Genomic DNA, 18,438 nt, shown 5'->3' with positions numbered 1-18,438 from the left:
ACACGCTGCTTGCCTGCTCCCATGGACTGTGCCACCAGGGACACTCTTCTCGTCCCGCCTCCATGGGTTGTGCCACTAGAGACACATTGTTCACCCTGCCCCTATGGACCGTACCACTAGGATACTCTACTTGGGACACATTGCTCGCCCCGCCCCCATGGACCGCGCCACTAGGATACTCTACTTGGGACACATTGCTCGCCCCGCCGGACACTCTGCTCGCCCCGCCCCCATGGACCGCGCCACGCGGGACACTCTGCTCGCCCCGCCCCCATGGACCGCGCCACGCGGGACACTTTGCTCACCCTGACCCCATGGACCGCGCCACGTGGGACACTCTGCTCGCTCCGCCCCCATGGACCGCACCACTCGGGACACTCTGCTCACCCCGCCCCCATGGACCGCGCCACACCGGACACTCTGCTCGCCCCGCGGCCATGGACCGCGCCACACCGGACACACTGCTCGCCCCGCCCCCATGGACCGCGCCACACGGGACACTCTACTCGCCCCGCCCCCATGGACCGCGCCACACGGGACACTCTGCTCGCCCGGCCCCCATGGACCGCGCCACTCGGGACACTCTGCTCGCCCCACCCCCATGGACCGCGCCACACCGGACACTCTGCTCGCCCCGCCCCCTTGGACCGCGCCACTGGGGACACTTTGCTCGGGACACTCTGCTCGCCCCGGCCCCATGGACCGCGCCACACGGGACACTTTGCTCGGGACACATTGCTCAGCCCTCTGCTCGCCCCCTATGGACAGTGCCACTCGGGACACTCAGCTAACCCCCCGGACCGCGCCACGCGGGACACTCTGCTCGCCCCGCCCCCATGGACCGCGCCACGCGGGACACTCTGCTCGCCCCGCCCCCATGGACCGCGCCACGGGACACTCTGCTCGCCCCGCCCCCATGGACCGCGCCACGCGGGACACTCTGCTCGCCCCGCCCCCATGGACCGCGCCACGCGGGACACTTTGCTCGGGACACTCTGCTCGCCCCGCCCCCATGGACCGCACCACACGGGACACTCTGCCTCGCCCCGTCCCCATGGACCGCGCCACGCGGGACACTCTGCTCGCCCCGCCCGGACCGCGCCACTGGGGACACTTTGCTCGGGACACTCTGCTCGCCCCGCCCCCATGGACCGCACCACACGGGACACTCTGCCTCGTCCCGTCCCCATGGACCGCGCCACACGGGGACACTCTGCTCGCCCCGCTCCCCATGGACCGCGCCACACAGGACACTCTGCTCGCCCCGCCCCCTTGGACCGCGCCACACGGGACACTCTGCTTGCCCTGCCCCCATGGACCAGCCACTCTCCATACTCTGCTCGTCTCGCCCCGAGACTTTGCTCGGTACACATTGCTCGCTCTGCCCCTATGGACCGTGCCACTCGGTACACTTTGCTTGGCCTGCCCCATTGACCGCGCCACTCTGGACAATCTGCTTGCCCCGCCCCCACGGACTGCTCCCCATTCTTGTTGAGGGACTAAGGGAAACTACTTATGTGCAGCTTAAAACAGGGCAGTGAAGGAATTCTGTTGCTTTGCAGCAGCACAGGTTCTCCTACCTAGAGTTGCACCCTCTGGCCAGGTATTTGCATTCTACCAGGTAACCTATAATACCAGGTAATAGGTAACCTATTTAAAAATTTCTGAAAATTTGCTGATGAACATTATGGAGATCGCAGTGGGTGGAGCTGAGAACACACGGCTTTCGGAATCTTAGTTTCATCATGGTATTCCTAGAATGCCAGGAACCAATTTTACCCAGAGGGGTGGTCTGGTGTAATCAATCGAGATCATAGTGCAAACCCGGGAAGGTCGGCTGTGTTTTCTGTCCGTCAGTCCATGGTTATGTTTTCAAGTATGGCCGAAATGTGTCCAGGATCATATGAACTCGATTCCTTCATATTTCACATTCCCAATCTTCGTCTCGGGAAGGAGCACTCGGCCATCCAGGATGAAGACGGTGATGTAAGTGGCCACCTGCCCGTTGTTTTCTTCCGATTTCAGCGCCACAATGATCTGGTCATCTGTGCCGGGAATAAACTTAAAGGAGGAGAAGCCGTGGGTGGGTATCTGGGTGCCCACATGGGACAGGCTAATGTCTGAAAAGTCAGCCGAGGCCCGTAACAGGATATTGGCACCGCGTTGCTCATCCTCCTTCTCGCTGTACCTTTCTTTGCTGGCACGACGGGGCAGGAAGAACCAACTGTGCAGAGAGTCGCTCCATGCAGCGGACTCATGAATCAAGTAACCTGCAGGGGCAAAGAAAGCGGTTCAGACTTTCAGGAAATGCATAGAGTTTAAAGCAATTTGACACTACAACCCAAGAAAATTGCAGCTTTTGCCACAATGGTAACTAAGCTCAAGCTGTCCTCGCAATACTTGTTCTCCACCACTAGATGTCGCCAGTCTTTCTGGTTGAAAGACAGCCAACATTTTTTAACACACTTTCTAAGACCCCCTGGCTGTCATGGACCCATCCAAGAAGGGCCCCCTGGGTATTTCACTCATGATTTTGGGTTCACAGAATGGCTCACTAATCTGAAGCTGCCCTTGCAATACCTGTTCACCATTAGAAGTCACCAGTCTTTCCGTTTATAAAGCTAGACTCCTTTAACACACTTACACATTTTGAGACCTCTGGCTGTCATGGACCTCCCAAGAAGGGTGGGAGGTATGTCATGCTAGAATTTGGGTTCACAGTACTCCTGGAATGAGCAGTACCCCCAAGTCATTATGTGAGCTCCAGTCAAGTAGAAGAGCCCACCAGCACATAGAAAGAACCAGGGATGTCATTCGACCAGTCTGAGAACTGAATTAAAGGTAGAGTGAAGTTTCATGATTTGGCAATTAGATATAAAATTTTAAATGAGGGGCTGGGGAACAGCTTTTAAATTTGAACCAAGCCCCAACTGGGTGGCTTTGTTTGCCAAACATCTGCATATCCTGAACAGTTGTCATTTTTCCTTTCACCTGCTTCTGATCTCCTCCAGCCTCTTTCAGCCACCTCCTGCCTACGTTACACCGGCACTCCCATTCAGTAAGGCCAAAGTCTTGTATATGAGAAAATCATTTGCTGAGAAAACATTTCCCTGCCCTGAGTACATATTTGCTCAAACTAAGATTCCGGCACCACTCTAATCACCTTTTATCTTAACCGACCATAAAGTGATGGAAAGCAGCCGCAACCTCCTATTGTGCCATTAACATTGTGTTTCTCCAGGTTACTGCTGATGTATTGCACTAGAAGCCATTCAGGTATCTCATGATGCTATTGGATGGCTTTCCTTAGAGCTGCTATTTTTTCATTGAATTCATTTAAATGAAGATGCATTTTTCATGCCCTTGGAACCCATAATTACTCTTTTTTTATTCTATCCCATAATTTACCTGGAGGCTGAATCCCAGCGGCTTCTCGCAGAGAATTATAATTGGACACCCAGTTATGATGCTGAACATCCCCGCGAGGCCCAACCACTTTCACCCATTCAGGGTTTTCATTCAGCACTTTGCCCGTCGTTGTGGTCCATTCCTTTCCCAGTCCTCCGACATACAGAAGTTCATCTTTTACTGCCAACCACTCGGCTTTAAAACCTGGGGAGGAAAGGAGGAGAGTTATACACAAAGTCCAAGCATATTTTAATGAGAACAGCTAAACCCTTTTTTCTTATTATGGACAGAGTGCAGGAGGAGCAAAGCCTCCCTCAGTGGAGTGAGCTTGTCTCTTGCCCACACAGGTGTGTAATATAGGGGGGGGGGGGGTTTAACTGTGGAGGGGGCACTTAAGTAAGCATGTTGCTCTGCAAAGACACAGAACCGAACCACTTTACTGACCAGCCTTTCTGCTCCTTTTCTGCCTGCACTTGGCAACAGAAACATGGAAGCTTGCAAAATAGGAATAAGCAACATGTTCTCTTTAACAAAAAACAAAAACTAACCTTTATCCACTGTGCCATCGCCATCCGTGAGTATAACCCATGGCACTGCCTTGCTTCCTTCCAGCCGGTAGACCACCCCCGTACGGTCATCCACCGAGTACAACTTTCCATTGAACACTATTAACTCTGACAGCTCCATGCCACGCCCCTTCTCCGCCAAGTGGGTCTCTATTACGGTTTCCTCCTTGTCCCATTCTACCACAACCCGGTCCCCGCTATCGAACAGGGTCAGGTGACCTTTCTTCAGGTAGCTGAACCAGGTGTTGACCCTGGTGCTGCGAGAGTCCGTATCCAAATCGGCAATAATGGCGATCTGGTAGCGCAGTCCATCTGGCGTCTTCTGGGGAGGGGAGAGCGGGTAGGTGTCATTGTACAGTTCTCCTCCTAGAGGCTGGATTACCCGCCAGTTGTGGGCATTGGGAACTACAGTGCGTGGATATGAAGAACGGTGGTAACATAGCAGCAATAGGAGCAGCACCAAGACCACCCCAAAGAGCAAGATGGCACGCCAGCGTGGCCGGAATCGGGGGTCTGCAGTCTTTGTCATGGAGGCCAGAACTGGAAGGCCACCTACACTGATGCGAAGGGGGTTCATAGACTCTTTACATTCCAGTAGTGTGTAGGGATTCATAAGGCATTGGTGTGGTCAGGCAGACCCTGTTTTAGAAAAAATACAACAGGATAAATGTTTGTGTTGTTTTAAAATCAAAAATTACCTTTCACAGTCATATTTTCAAGATTATATTTCATGTCCAAATGCTGCAGAAGCTCCATCTAGTGGCCAATTAGAGTCACTACATTCCCAGGATCAAAAATGCATTTTGAGCGGACTTTGGGGGTCATTTTTTTGTATTTCTAACCAACCACAAATCAGTCTTGCCACATAGAAGAGACATGTGAATAACAGCACTTACAGTTAGGGAATACATTGGTGATCTCTTTCCCCTTTAGCTTGCTGACTGTGCAGTGAATAAGTAGCAGAATGAGGAGGTCTTTACTCTGCTCCTATCATCAGGTTCCTTGACATCTAAGAAGCATCTACAGCCAATTCCCCCCAAGCCCAGCGCCCACCCTTATTGCATGTAGAACCCCTCTTGTCTCCCGGAATTGTCCTATTATATCCTGGGGCTTTCTATATAACTTTTTATGAAGCTGCAAAGGCTGATAAGGAAAGTAAAAATTACTCAAGTGACAGCGCCGAGTCTGCTGTGGATGCTGACATCAAATCCAAGATGGCGGCACCAAGCTGCAGTCTGAAGGTTTTCAGATGTCTACACAGTTTTCCCGAATCAAATAACCTCCTAACAATACATCACATGCACAATAATATAACCATATCTGGTGACAGGGTCTCTTTATATAGGAAGTGAAACCTAAATGCCCAGAGAATACATGGCAGTGGTGATATCATTTGGCTCTTCGCTCCCTGGGTAATCCAAGCTCATCTATTAACAGCATTGGCAATCTTCTTTCCAAAACCAAATCACACATACACGTGGATCTACAAGGTCTACAGTCTCTGGATGAGATGACACTGTCAATATTGCTATTAAATCCACCTGAATGGAGATTTCATGGCCTTCTCACACTCCATGAAAAACCAGTTTTTCAAGCAAATGCAGATGTTTCCAGCACGTCACAATGGGTGTGAAGGAGCTCAGAGATATTCAATCAGCTGCACCTAAATCCTTTCATACTTGGGATAGCAGCACAGACACCCCAATCACACCTAGCAGAGGAATCCCAATAACTCTCTGTTATTAGAATGTGATAGCACCACCTTTACCTGTGAACCATCAACACAGAGATAAAGAGTCACTATAAACTTTATTGGGTAAAACCGGGACCCCCCAATGGGTCAAAAAACCCAGCTGCCAATCTACATTTCTAAAGCCACAAACAGTGAAAGGAAACCATTATTGTTCCCCCAACACCTCCCCTGTATAGGAGGCGACACAGATCTGTCTGTCAGGGCCGGCTGATTTTTCTAAGCAATGCCTGAGGACTTGGTCACGTTGTCTGCAAATATTGGAAAACATACAGAGAAATGTAATACAACCCCGGGATGGTTCTCTGCTGGCTGCGTCTACAGATATCCGAGCCCTAAATGTCAATATGAAGTAATCGCTGTGAATGGTGTGTGTTGTTGGTTTTGTTGTGGAAGGAGAGGTTGTACCCCAAGGGGCTTCATTGCACTAATCCTAAATGTACCCCAATGATGACCCCGCTAAGCCTCATACTAAGCACAACAGTCCATGTGACCCCCAACATGAATCCTTCATGGAACCTCAACACCGATCACTCCCTAACAGCAACCCAATATTTGATAGTTTATACCCAATCAGGAAAGAACATGCAACATTTTGTAGCACCAAACCTTTCTTGTATTAACCCCCAACATTTCCACACCACATTAAGCCTTTCCTGTAATACCCCCAACATTTCCACGCCACATTAAGCCTTTCCTGTAATACCCCCAACATTTCCACACCACATTAAGCCTTCCCTGTAATAACCCCCAACATTTCCATGCAACTCCAAGCCTTCCTTGTAATACCCCCAACATTTCCACGCCACATTAAGCCTTCCCTGTAATAACCCTCAACATTTCTATGTGACGCCAAGCCTTCCCTGTAATAACCCCCAACATTTCCAGGCATCACCAAGCTTTCCCTGCAGTGTTCTCCCCAGCCCCTTTTAGCTGGGCGCACCACAGCACTTCTTAGTAACCACCCGGCTGTTTTTATGTGGCTACTGAAGAGTTGGGTCACAATATAGGGGATACCACCCGCTTACAATTTCTTCCCACCGGGCTTAAAAAAATTCCTGGGTTGAGCACTGCCCTGTAATAACCCCCAACATTTCCATGCAAGACCAAGCCTTTCCTGTAATAACCCCAACATTTACACACAACACCAAGCCTTCCTAGTAATCCCCAAAATCAATCCTTCCATGTTTCATCAGACCTTGCTTGTAACCCCAAAACCGACCCTTCTTTATAATGCCAACTCAAACTTTTCCATAACATCAACCCTTCCTTGTAATCCCAGTACCAACCCCCCATGTAATGCCAACCATTCTTTGCAACCCCCAACACCAAACTTTCTAAAACCATTCCTCCCCCCACGCCAATCTTTCATGTAACACAAACTCAACCTGTAACCCCAAAACCAGGCAACTTTGTACTCCCCAACACCAACTCCTTCTCCTTGTAACCCCAACAAAATGCAAAATGTCCTCTTGTCCTGTGTTAGGACCCATTTGTTGTATTCCAGTCTTTCCTGAGGACCCGGCAACGAATTATCGTGTCTTTACCTGCCCAGTCCCAATGTAACTCCATTGACTGTACTAGGCCATTGAGGGGCAGAAATGGTCGGGCTAACAAAGACTTTCCAGCTTGTGGGTAAATCTCTAAGCCATGACCGACCCTTTCTCTCCACCATTATTAAAAGGGAAGGTTTGGCCGGGGCGACAGTGGCCCTACAAATATTGAAAACTCAATCCAACGGCCGTCATATTTCTCCTATCCACACCCAAACTCCTTTGTTTAAAAAAAAAAAAACATGCCAGCGTTATATGTGCAGTCCAGACACATCAGTTACACCTTTTCCTTGAAAAACCACCAAAGCATGTTTCCCGCCACAAACACGTACGCTCAGTCACACCAAGTGGCCCAACCACCAGGAACCAAATTTGCCCGCCATCCAACCACAATGGTGTCCCGATACACAAATATAAATAGCATTTCAGCATCGAAATATTCTCACCCCTCCATAAGTTCTTTCCTATGTGGATATTAGAATAAAACATTACCTGATCGTTTGACCCAGAGGAACAAAATGAGCTGTGCACTTAGGGCCAGATTTACCACCCTTAGCCTGAAAACACCCTGCTCAGAAATCAGCTACTCACCGATGTCCTGGTCCCCGAGAAAACCACATCCGATCGAGACCCATGACCACCATCCAGCACTACTGCCTCTGCACTTCCACCTTCCCCAGGTATATACATCTTCTGGCACCGCCCACTCCAGAGGCAACATCCCACCTACATCTTCAAACTCCACCCACCTAGGAGGCCACAGCCCGTCACCTATTGGCCATAGTGGGATCTGCAGGCTGTATATGATTACCATTACTCAGTACTGGTATGTACATTCATATCTAAATAAAGCAGACCTGGCACACTGATCAAAGAGACAATTTATCATTTTTTATTCATTTAGAAGAGAAAATCCTGCAGGTATTGTAATAACTAGATTTCCAGGATCAAAAAATGCACTTTGGGTTTACTCGGGGTCATTTTTTTGCATTTCTAACCAACCAATTTTGAGATTGAAACAGCCCTGCAACACGGAGACAGGTGAATAACACCACTTACAGTTAGGGAATACAGTGGTGAATTTTCTCCCTTTCAGCAGTAGAGCAATGAGGTCTTCAATCTGCTCCTCCTAATATTAGGTCCCTTATCAGCACACCTGCACACAGCTCACTCAATTGGCCCCTACCATTGCCCCTTTCTTTAATCTGAGCTCTGATGTGTATGCAATTGCAAGAAACAGTTTCCAGCCAATCAATTTATTCCCCAGGTATAGAAGAAGCAAGTCAATTCCCCCAGCCCAGTGCCCATATATTTTGCATGTAGGACCCCTCTACTGGGATAGTCCTATTATATGCACAATATTAAAATCAGGTGACAGGGCCTCTTTATATAGCAAGTAAAACCTAAATGCCCAGTGGATACACGTGGATCTATGAAATTTATCTCTGGATGAGGTGGCACTGTCAATATTGGTATTTAATCCGCTTGAATGGAGATTTCATGGCCTTCTCACACTCCATGAAAAACCAGTTTTTCAAGTACGGTAAATGCAGATCTATCCGGGGCACCTGACAATGGGTGTATAGTATTTAAGAAATATTCAATCAGCTGCACCTAAATCCTTTCATACCTGGGATAGCAGCACAGACACCACAATCACACCTAGCAGATGAATTCCATTAACTCTTTGTTATTACAATGTGATAGCACCACCTTCACCTGTGAACCATCAACACAGAGAAAGAGTCAGGGAAACCTCAATAGGTGAGACGAGGACCCCCCAATGGGTCAAAACACACAGCAGCCAATCTACATTTCTAAAGCCACAAACAATGAAAAGGAAACCATTATTGTTCCCCCAACACCTCCCCTGTATAGGAGGCGACACAGATCTGTCTGACAGGGCCGGCTGATTATTCTAAGCAAAGCCTGAGGACTTGGTCACGTTGTCTGCAAATATTGGAAAACATACAGAGAAATGTAATACAACCCCGGGATGGTTCTCTGCTGGCTGCGTCTACAGATATCCGAGCCCTAAATGTCAATATGAAGTAACCGCTGTGAATGGTGTGTGTTGTTGGTTTTGTTGTGGAAGGAGAGGTTGTACTCCAAGGGGCTTCATTGCACTAATCCTAAATGTGACCCCAATGATGACCCCGCTAAGCCTCATACTAAGCACAACGGTCCATGTGACCCCCAACATGAATCCTTCATGGAACCTCAACACAGATCACTCAACAGCAACCCAATATTTGATAGTTTATACCCAATCAGGAAATAACATCCAACCCCAACTGCCCTTGTAGCACCAAGCCTTCCTGTAATAACCCCCAACATTTCCACGCAACGCCAAGCCTGTCCTGTAATAACCCCCAACATTTCAACGCAACACCACGCCTGTCCTTTAATAACCACCAACATTTCCACATAACACCAAGCCTTCTCTATAATAACCCCCAACGCAAAGCCCTTCCTGTAATAACCCCCAACATTTCCACCCAACGCCAAGCCCTTCCTGTAATAACCCCCAACATCAATCCTTTCATGTATCATCAGGCCTTGCTTTTAACCCCAAAACCGACCCTTCATTATAATGCCAACTCAAACTTTTCCATAACATCAATCCTTCCTTGTAATCCCAGTGCCAACCCCCCATGTAATGCCAACCATTCTTTGCATTCATTCTTTCCTTCCCCCACGCCAATCTTTCATGTAACACAAACTCAACCTGTAACCCCAAAACCAGGCAACTTTGTACTCCCCAACACCAACTCCTCCTTGTAACCCCAACAAAATGCAAAATGTCCTCTTGTCCTGTGTTAGGACCCATTTGTTGTATTCCAGTCCTTCCTGAGGACCTGGCACCGAATTATCGTGTCTTTACCTGCCCAGTCCCAATGTAACTCCATTGACTGTACTAGGCCATTGAGGGGCAGAAATGATCGGGGTAACAAAGACTTTCCGGCTTGTGGGTAAATCTCTAAGCCATGACCGACCCTTTCGCTCCACCATTATTGAAAGGGAAGGTTTAGCCGGGGCCATAATGAACCCACAAATATTGAAAACTCAATCCAATGGCCGCCATCTTTCTCCTATCCACACCCAAACTTCTTTGTTACTTTTGTGGGGACTTTTGTAAAGTTCAGGAATACATGCCAGTGTCATATGAGCGGCCTAAACCCATTATTTACCCCTGGACCCTGAAAACCAATAAAGCCATAAACACGCTCCAAAGGTCCAACCACCAGGAACCAAACTTGTCTGCAGTCACCCTCCGACCACAACCGAGTCCAGATCAGTCACAGATCACTCAGCGTCCAATTCACAAATAATAATGGGATTTCAGTATTTAAAACATTCTCACCCCTCCATAGAAACCCATAGAAAATAAGTTATAAAATATTACCCCACCATGTGACCTAGAGGAACAGGGTGACTGAGCACTCAGGGGCAAATTTATTACCCTGGGGCTGCAAATCCAGCTCAGAATTCAGCTACTCACCGCTGGTCCCGGAGAATCCACAACCGGTCACCGACCCATGACCACTACTGCCACTGCACTTCCTCCTTCCCCAGGTAACTACAACTCCCGGCACGCCCTGCGCCCCCCCGCCTACATCTCCCGGCACGCCCCGCGCCTCCTCTGCCTACATCTCCCGGCACGCCCCGCGCCTCCCCCGACTACATCGCCCGGCACGCCCCGCGCCTCCCCCGCCTACATCTCTTGCCATGCTCACGCCTTCCCGCCTACATTTCCCAGCATGCCCCGCGCCTTTCTGCCTACATCTCCCGGCATACCCCAGGAGCGCATCTCCTGGCACCGCCTAGAATTCCAAGTCCGCCACCCGCTGGCCATTGTCGGAACTGCAGTACTGAGAATTACATCTCAGTATTCTCACTGCTATCTATGTCTATGGGGTGAATTAAAGCGGACCTGATTACCGATTAAATAACAAGCTGACTATCATTTCCTATCCTTTTGTAAGACTAAATATTCCAGCAGTTATGTATTTATATTAGAAGATAAGATGATCAGGAATTGATATGCAAACTGATATAATACATTGTAGAAGGCTTCTATCTGTTTATTAGTATAAAACAAATACATAAATCTATAACATAGCTGAGTGCTGGGCTGTGCAGCATTGGCTGTGGGCTCCGCTGCGCCCTCTGGTGGAGGAGAGGTGAATGAGGTTTGCAGGCTGCAGATCAATGCTGGGACCGGGCAGTCACCGTGCAGGGCGGGCACTGAGTGACGAGGAAACCCTGCACTGACAGCACAACCGGCGGAAGTTATGTCACATGCAACCTGTGTGAGAGGGGCTGGAAAATTCAAAAGAGGAAGAGAGAAGGAAACAGATAACTCAACCTGATCTGCAGAGCTCAATTACAAATCAGAGATCCATCAGGGATCTGCAGAGATCTATTAGAGATCAATCAGTGATCTACAGAGTTCCAATCAGAGATCCATCTGTGGTCTACAGAGATCCATCAGTGGTCTACAGAGATCCATCAGTGGTCTACAGAGATCCATCAGTGGTCCACAGAGATCCATCAGTGGTCTACAGAGATCCATCAGTGGTCTACAGAGTTCCATCAGAGATCCATCAGTGGTCTACAGAGTTCCATCAGTGGTCTACAGAGACCCATCAGTGGTCTACAGAGTTCCATCAGAGATCCATCGGTGGTCTACAGAGATCCATCAGAGATCCATCGGTGGTCTACAGAGATCCATCAGTGGTCTACAGAGTTCCATCAGAGATCCATCGGTGGTCTACAGAAATCCATCAGTGGAATACAGAGTTCCATCAGAGGTCTGCAGAGTTCCATAGAAAATCCATCTGAAGTCCTCAGAGTTCCATCAAAGATCCATTAGAAATCTCTGGGAGTCCTCTTAGAGATCCATCAGCATTCTGTTGAGGTTCAGTCAGATATCTGCTCCATCACTGATCAGCAGATATCTCCAAAGCTCTATCAGATCTTCAGAGCTCCACCAAAGATCCATTAGAGATCCATTGAAGTTTATTCAGATATCTGCAGAGTAAGATTTCCAGAGTGCCATCAATGTTCTAGCAGAGATCTATAGGAGTTCATTGAAATATCTGCAGAGTTCCATGAAAGATCTGTCAAGTTACCATAAGAGACCTGAAGATTTCCATTAGAGATTTATCAAAAGGCCGCCAGAGATCTGGAAAGTGCTATTAGAAATCAATTAGAGATCTAAAGAGTTCCATCAGACTTCCATTAGAGATCCATCAGTGACCCACAGAGATCCACAAAGTGCCATCAAGGATCCATCAGAATTCCATTAGAGACTTCCATCACTTGGCCGCCAGCCCTCTCTCCTGCAGTAGTCTGTAAGTTGTACTTCTCTCGTACTTTACTCCTCTTGGGGGTGGGGTTGCTCCTTATATTGGTATCATTACCGTATATATAGATGCGGCCATTGTGGTTCCGTATTCACAGGTTGTTTTTTTTGGGGCCATAACAATGGCAAGAAATCAGAACATTCTGCAGCAGCTGCTGGACGCATGGAGTGTGCTCATCACAAAGTGATGTATATGGATCTGTAGTACATACAGGTTTGTATGAGAGCTTTCCTGATTGGATGGTGTATGGCTTCCCATACACCCCCCAAAGGGGTACTTATATGCATATTTCAGAATAATATCTATAATTTCTTGCAGGGCCGCAGAACTGAATTTTTTACATTGCTGCAGTTAAGTTGCAATTACAATTCTTGTCTCTCATTCAGAATGGACAGTGAAAAGAGAAGCAGCAGACTGATACGATCATATCTCTGCTCTTTGAAAAGTCCTTGTTAGCGCTACCGCACAGCTAGTATTTGTGCTGCTTCTACTTCTTCCAGTATGAGCGCTGCTTCACAGGAGTTAGCAGACGACTGATACTCCACTACAGATACTTTCACTGCTTTTATGTAGACATATAATTATTGACATTCATTATTACAGAGCTGCATTTATCTGTGTATGGAGTTCAGCCTTCAATCTGCCCTCCTGCCTGCACAAATGTGCAAGACTGATTGCAAGGCTTGAAATCTGATTGGCCGCCTGGGGTTCTGGCTCCTCGTTGAAATAAGTTGAGTGGTTGCTGTAGGATTTTAAATCTGGCTTGTGCTGATTTCTTGCTTTCCTCTCTCTCTCTTCCTCCCACACTTTTTATTTCACTCCCACACTTCAGATGGAAAACAAGTCCTCCTGTAACCCGACGTGTTCCAGAGACTGAAGGCAGCCGACGCGTATCGGGGGGAGACGGCACAAGCGGTGGAGGCTTCCAGGTCCGGAGGGACTTTTATCATTTATTCTGTGTTTTGTGCTGATTATATTCCCCTGGTCACCTGACTCTGCTGGGTATTATTTATTGCTGGCGGTGTCAGGAAACATTCCGGCACGGACGCCCTTCTCTTCCTGGTGCCATCTTTGGCCGTCTTTATTGGCCGCATGCTTGCAGGGGGTCATCCAGCACCTGGATACCCAACACACCCCAACATTTTCTCAAAGGAGGCAGGTAAGTGGGGTTTTTTCCCGAAGCGATCACCTGTCTGTTCTTTAAAAGCGAACCGACCCGATCACAAATGCAATGCTTGCTCGTTAGTGATCATTTCCAGCGCTGTACAAACAGGAGGGAGCAATGGGCGAGTGGGAGGTCCTCTTCATTCTTCCCTTTAAGTCAGGGGTGTCAAACTCAGGCCCGTGGGCCAAATCTGGCCCTCGCTGAAATTATATTTGGCCCTCAAGAAAATACCAAATGTCTACTAGAGCTGGCCTGCCGGAAGACTGTGCATGAACCGCTAATACTACAAATCCCAGAATGCTCTGCTGGCACATCAATCAGGACCCACAAGCGCCCCCTCCTCTGGTAACATTCATTAGTGATCTTCCTCATTTGTAGATATTTTTCCAATAAATATTCAGGTTGGCCAGCGACTTTGTCCAGATTTTTCATTTTGGCCCACTGTGTATTTGAGTTTGACACCCCTGCTTTAGGTCAATCAAGCGAACATCAGATGTTTTACATTATATAAAAGGGTGATTAACTATTTTTGATTATGAAAAAAAATGTTTTGTTTTGCTATTTTAGTTTTTATTGTGTCGGGGAGGAGCCTTCCCGTTCCACGGCAGTAAAGACTAAGGGGGTAACCCGCCATACGTCGCATATCCCAGGAGGCTGTGGAGTGCTAAAAAAAAAAAGATTGGGGGTGCAAATGGGGCTTTACTGGAATGTAAAAAAAAAATGAGATTGGCGCCTTTTTTTTTTCCATTAGCAGGAAGTCATAAAGAACATTTTGTAGCACCAAGCCTTCCTCGTAATAACTCCAGCTCACGTCACCCAATCTCATAGCTGCGCAGTGCAAGATCAGGTGACATCATAAGAAGAGGAAGTAGATGGCGGCACTTGGTGTCCATTGCACGCCGTGAAGGAGAATGACGGGACGGCGTGGGACCGATTGGACCAGGATCGCATAGGGATCCATAGCTTTCCACTTGTAAGGTCTGTTTGTTTTTTTCATGACAGTTCAGCTTTATGGCACAAAACCACTCCGTGCTCTATGTGCCGATTCCTAAAAGTTCTTTCTGTATCGTTCACTTGATTGTTCTTTGCGCCATTATTACATAAGCTGCTACTGCAAATTATATGAATACCTCTGAATACTAATTCCTTTAATTTTCTGTGTGTTTTCTCTTTTAGATCCCGGAGATGAAAGTCTATAAGGAGATCATCCGATATGAATCCGCTCCCTTATCCGGTAAATGGAAAATCTGCTCTACTGTAATGAAAAGGTTTGGAAAATAAACAATGTATTGCTTTGGGAGAGGATCGGCAAACTCCGGCCTTTAGGACAGATACGGCCTAGCCGGTAGTACGTTCCGGAATAATGCCCCCTGGTTGATCCGGCCTAATGCCGGCCGGCAACATGCGGCTCAGCGGGTTGCCGGCCGGATCGACCAGAGGGCGTTAAGAACTACCGGAGCTCCGGTGCAGCCTCTTTGCTGTTGCTCCCCTATTTGCTGCGGTAGGTGTTGATACTTCGGCCAGCGCAGTAAATAGGGAAAGCTCCCTGAGGGAAATCCCTCTTCTCCACAATACATACGGAGGGGAGGGATTTCACTTCAGGGAATGTGCCCTGGTGGTGTGCGGAGCCATTAGGGCGGGACTCGGAGTCTGGCCTAGTGGGCTCCCGCCCACCCCATAAATGGCCTAGTGGCCATAAAAGTTTGCCTACCCCTGCTTTAGGAAGTAACAGAACAACAGGCACAGCTTCTGTATTGTGACCCAATCAACCATCCAAACAAAGCCGGGTGGTTACTGAAAAGTGCTGGGTAGTGCGTCCGGCTAAAAGGAGCCTGGAAAACACAGACGTGTGATTGATAGTGGGGTCATTGATGGCTTGGCTGAAATTGCAGTCATCTATAGACACATGGCTGTCTTTATATCTGCATCTCTTAGGGTTACCCTGCCCCATGTCTAACTTTAGTCAACTGGTTCCAAGACTTTTCTAGAGCTGCCCTGACTGTCTGGAATGGTTATCCTCCTCCTATTCGGCTTGCTCCTACTTTCTGCTCATTTAAAAGAGCGCTCACAACCCAACGCTTCCCCCTCACCTACCCATCTTCTTCTGTCTCCTAAACCCTCACTACTCCCCCACCATTCCATATCCCCCCCTCCTATTGTGTGATACTACCCGACCTCCTAGATTGTAAGCTCTTCGGGGCAGGGTCCTCTCCTCCCGTGTCACTGTCTGGATCTGTCTGTCATTTGTAACCCCTATTTAATGTACAGCGCTGTGTAATATGTTGGTGCTATATACATACTGTTTATAATTATTAATAACAACAGGTTGAGCATGCAAACTTATTTAATTCAACAATAAAAGCTACTAACTCTGCTCAGCACATTTTCTATTTGCAGCTGATCTCATACATTGCACTGAAGGCTTGTGCTGTACAATTATATACATTTAGGGCAGCTTGTGTTAAAGCGACATAAGTGGTAATAAATATGTCGGATGTTCCCGTGTTTTAAAATAATGTATTTCAGTGTTTTCCCAGACCCTTTTAGCTGGGCGGACCACCCAGCACTTTTCAGTAACCACCTGGCTGTGTTTGGGATGTTGGGTCACAATACAGGGTACTAGACAGGTGGGGCATAATACAGAGATGATGGAAATGGGACATACTAATGGGGTGGGCATTAGAAAGTTGGAACATAGATTGGGGGGGGGGGGGGGGTGGACAGTGGACAGATCTATAGGTCTTACTGGATTCTGATGGCAACAACAATTGGGAGCCTACAACTTCTCCCTACCCAGAAAATAATTTTTGTAGAAAACACTGGGATTTGTACAAATTACTTACAGGTAATTCTGTGAATGGCTGAGAAGTGGGTGTAAAAACGAAGCTGGTGTAGCCATGAATGAGCCCTTATATTTGGAGCTTGACTTCTGCTTTAAGGACCCGCATGGCCTCCCCTAAAATAAGCTAAACTACCTTTTAAATGAGAACCCCATTCCTGATTTTTTAAGGACCCCACCAAACAATCTGCTTTATGCAAGCTTATAAACTTCAACATCCATCCATTGACTTTTGGGTATTTCCAATATGGTGGCAGTGGGTGCCTGGAAGTGCTACTACTTGTTGGAAACTTTTTAAAATATGAATAATTGGGAATTGTTTTCTATCAATTTGATTAATCTCTGTTATTAATTTAGCCAGGCACCATGATAGAGGGACCACTGAACCAATCAGCTTCTTCTTCTCTAACCTGGAGGAACTGATGTCATGGAGGCCAACCAATCAGGACAAATATAATGTCGCTGTAACACCTCTTGCCAAAAGACATCCACCTATTGAGCACCAAAGACCGAAGACACTGGTCTGCCATGACATGATGGGAGGCTATCTGGAGGACAGGTATGGAGGGTTATCCTAAACACAGCAAATCTGAGATAAAAGGGGGTCATTTACTGCTGGGGGTAGGAAGAGGGGGGTAATTGACCCATTTCTTGTCTCCAATAGGGGTTCTGACAGAAAATAAAAACCTGACTGTGTATGTATATGATTGTGTATTATTGAATAACTTTAGCAGGGGTTCCCTGAGACCTGAACATTTAGGGTTCCTCTGGGGTTTAAAGTTTGGAACCTTCCCATTTCCCTGGAGATACTTTGAACTTTTGTAACTCTATCCAAAACCTAATACAAAATATTGCAATGGCATATATGATTGTTTATAGAAGGAATACATTGTATTGATCACATTCTGTTGTACAGGTTCATCCAGGGATCTGACGCTAAGGATCCTTTTGTGTTCTATCACTGGCAGTACATTGATGTATTTGTGTACTTCAGTCACCGAATGTTCACCCTTCCACCTGTCTGCTGGACTAATGCTGCCCACAAGCATGGAGTCTCTGTTCTAGGTAAGGTTACATTGTGCCATGTCCTGTACATCATTCTCAAAAGCCAAATCACCGATCACCATAGGAGAGAGAGCAGCAGGAACTGTTTGTTTTCAGACTATCTCTCTGATTGAACTTCCATAAAGGAGGAGTCATTCTATGAGCTAAATCTTATTATTATTAAACAGGTTTATATAGCGCCAACATATTACGCAGCGCATGTACATTAAATAGGGGTTGAAAATGACAGACAGATACAGACAGTGACACAGAAGGAGGAGAGGACCCTTCCCCAGAAGAGCTTACAATCTAGGAGGTGGGGGAAGTGTCACATAATAGGAGGGGGATATGAAATGGTGAAAAGTAGTGAGGGTTTAGGAGACAGAAGAAGGCGGTCGAGGTGAGGTTGAAGCGTGGAGTTTTGAGCGCTCTTTCAAAGGGGCAGAAAATAGGAGCAAGCCGAATAGGATGAGGGAGACCATTCCAGAGAGTTGGGGCAGCTCTAGAAAAGTCCTGGAGCCGTGCGTGTGATGAGGTTATGAGTGAAGAAGTCATTAGTAGGTCATTGGAGGAGCGGAGAGAGCGTCAGAAAGGTAAATGGGACAAGAACTGTGGAGGGATTTGAAGGCAAAGCACAGAAGATAAATTTGATTCTAAGGTGATATGGAAGCCAATGAAGAGAACCACAAAGAGAAGCAGCAGAAGAGGAGTGGTGGGAAGGCTGTGTATGGGGTAGGTAGGTGG

At 47.6% G+C, this 18,438-nt stretch overlaps 2 protein-coding genes across 11 annotated transcripts in view; one reads left to right on the top strand and one right to left on the bottom strand.

Moving 5' to 3' along the window:
• Positions 1-205: 205 nt before the first annotated feature.
• Positions 206-10,901, bottom strand: CANT1 (calcium activated nucleotidase 1). 2 transcript variants are annotated; one of them, XM_072403359.1, is made up of 4 exons: positions 10,780-10,901; positions 3,957-4,613; positions 3,409-3,612; positions 206-2,270 (listed from the first exon to the last, which is right to left on the bottom strand). In XM_072403359.1, exons 2-4 carry the CDS (start codon positions 4,585-4,587, stop codon positions 1,900-1,902), a joined length of 1,206 nt encoding a protein of 401 aa, XP_072259460.1. In that variant the 5' UTR covers positions 4,588-4,613; positions 10,780-10,901; the 3' UTR covers positions 206-1,899. The 2 variants fall into 2 exon arrangements, with proteins under 2 accessions (XP_072259460.1, XP_072259461.1); XM_072403360.1 differs by lacking the exon at positions 10,780-10,901 and adding an exon at positions 7,869-8,113.
• Positions 10,902-11,387: 486 nt separating this feature from the next.
• Positions 11,388-18,438, top strand: part of ENGASE (endo-beta-N-acetylglucosaminidase) — a 17,154-nt gene continuing 10,103 nt past the window's right edge. Inside the window, exons 1-5 of one of the 9 annotated variants that reach the window (XM_072403354.1) lie at positions 11,388-12,634; positions 12,744-13,575; positions 14,988-15,045; positions 17,008-17,209; positions 17,567-17,715. In XM_072403354.1, the coding sequence (XP_072259455.1) occupies positions 14,997-15,045; positions 17,008-17,209; positions 17,567-17,715 (400 nt within the window). In that variant the 5' untranslated portion in view covers positions 11,388-12,634; positions 12,744-13,575; positions 14,988-14,996. Of the gene's footprint in view, positions 12,635-12,743; positions 15,046-17,007; positions 17,210-17,566; positions 17,716-18,438 lie in introns of all 9 variants that reach the window. The other 8 variants (XM_072403356.1, XM_072403355.1, XM_072403353.1 and 5 more) reach the window with 8 other exon arrangements.

The sequence above is a fragment of the Pyxicephalus adspersus genome, chromosome 3 (assembly GCF_032062135.1).
Source record: "Pyxicephalus adspersus chromosome 3, UCB_Pads_2.0, whole genome shotgun sequence".
Classification (NCBI taxonomy): Eukaryota; Metazoa; Chordata; class Amphibia; order Anura; family Pyxicephalidae; genus Pyxicephalus; species Pyxicephalus adspersus.
Note: the sequence above shows the minus strand (reverse complement) of the source record. Positions and strands in the feature narration are given on the sequence as shown.

What these genes read in the sequence shown, in the direction of transcription:
- CANT1 (XM_072403359.1), bottom strand. Translation starts at nt 4,587, where the DNA reads ATGAATCCCTACACACTACTGGAATGTAAAGAGTCTATGAACCCCCTT. An exon ending in CGATGGCACAGTGGATAAAG is followed by an intron (nt 3,613 to 3,956) that starts GTTAGTTTTTGT and finishes TTTCCTCCCCAG; the next exon opens with GTTTTAAAGCCGAGTGGTTG. An exon ending in CGCTGGGATTCAGCCTCCAG is followed by an intron (nt 2,271 to 3,408) that starts GTAAATTATGGG and finishes TTGCCCCTGCAG; the next exon opens with GTTACTTGATTCATGAGTCC.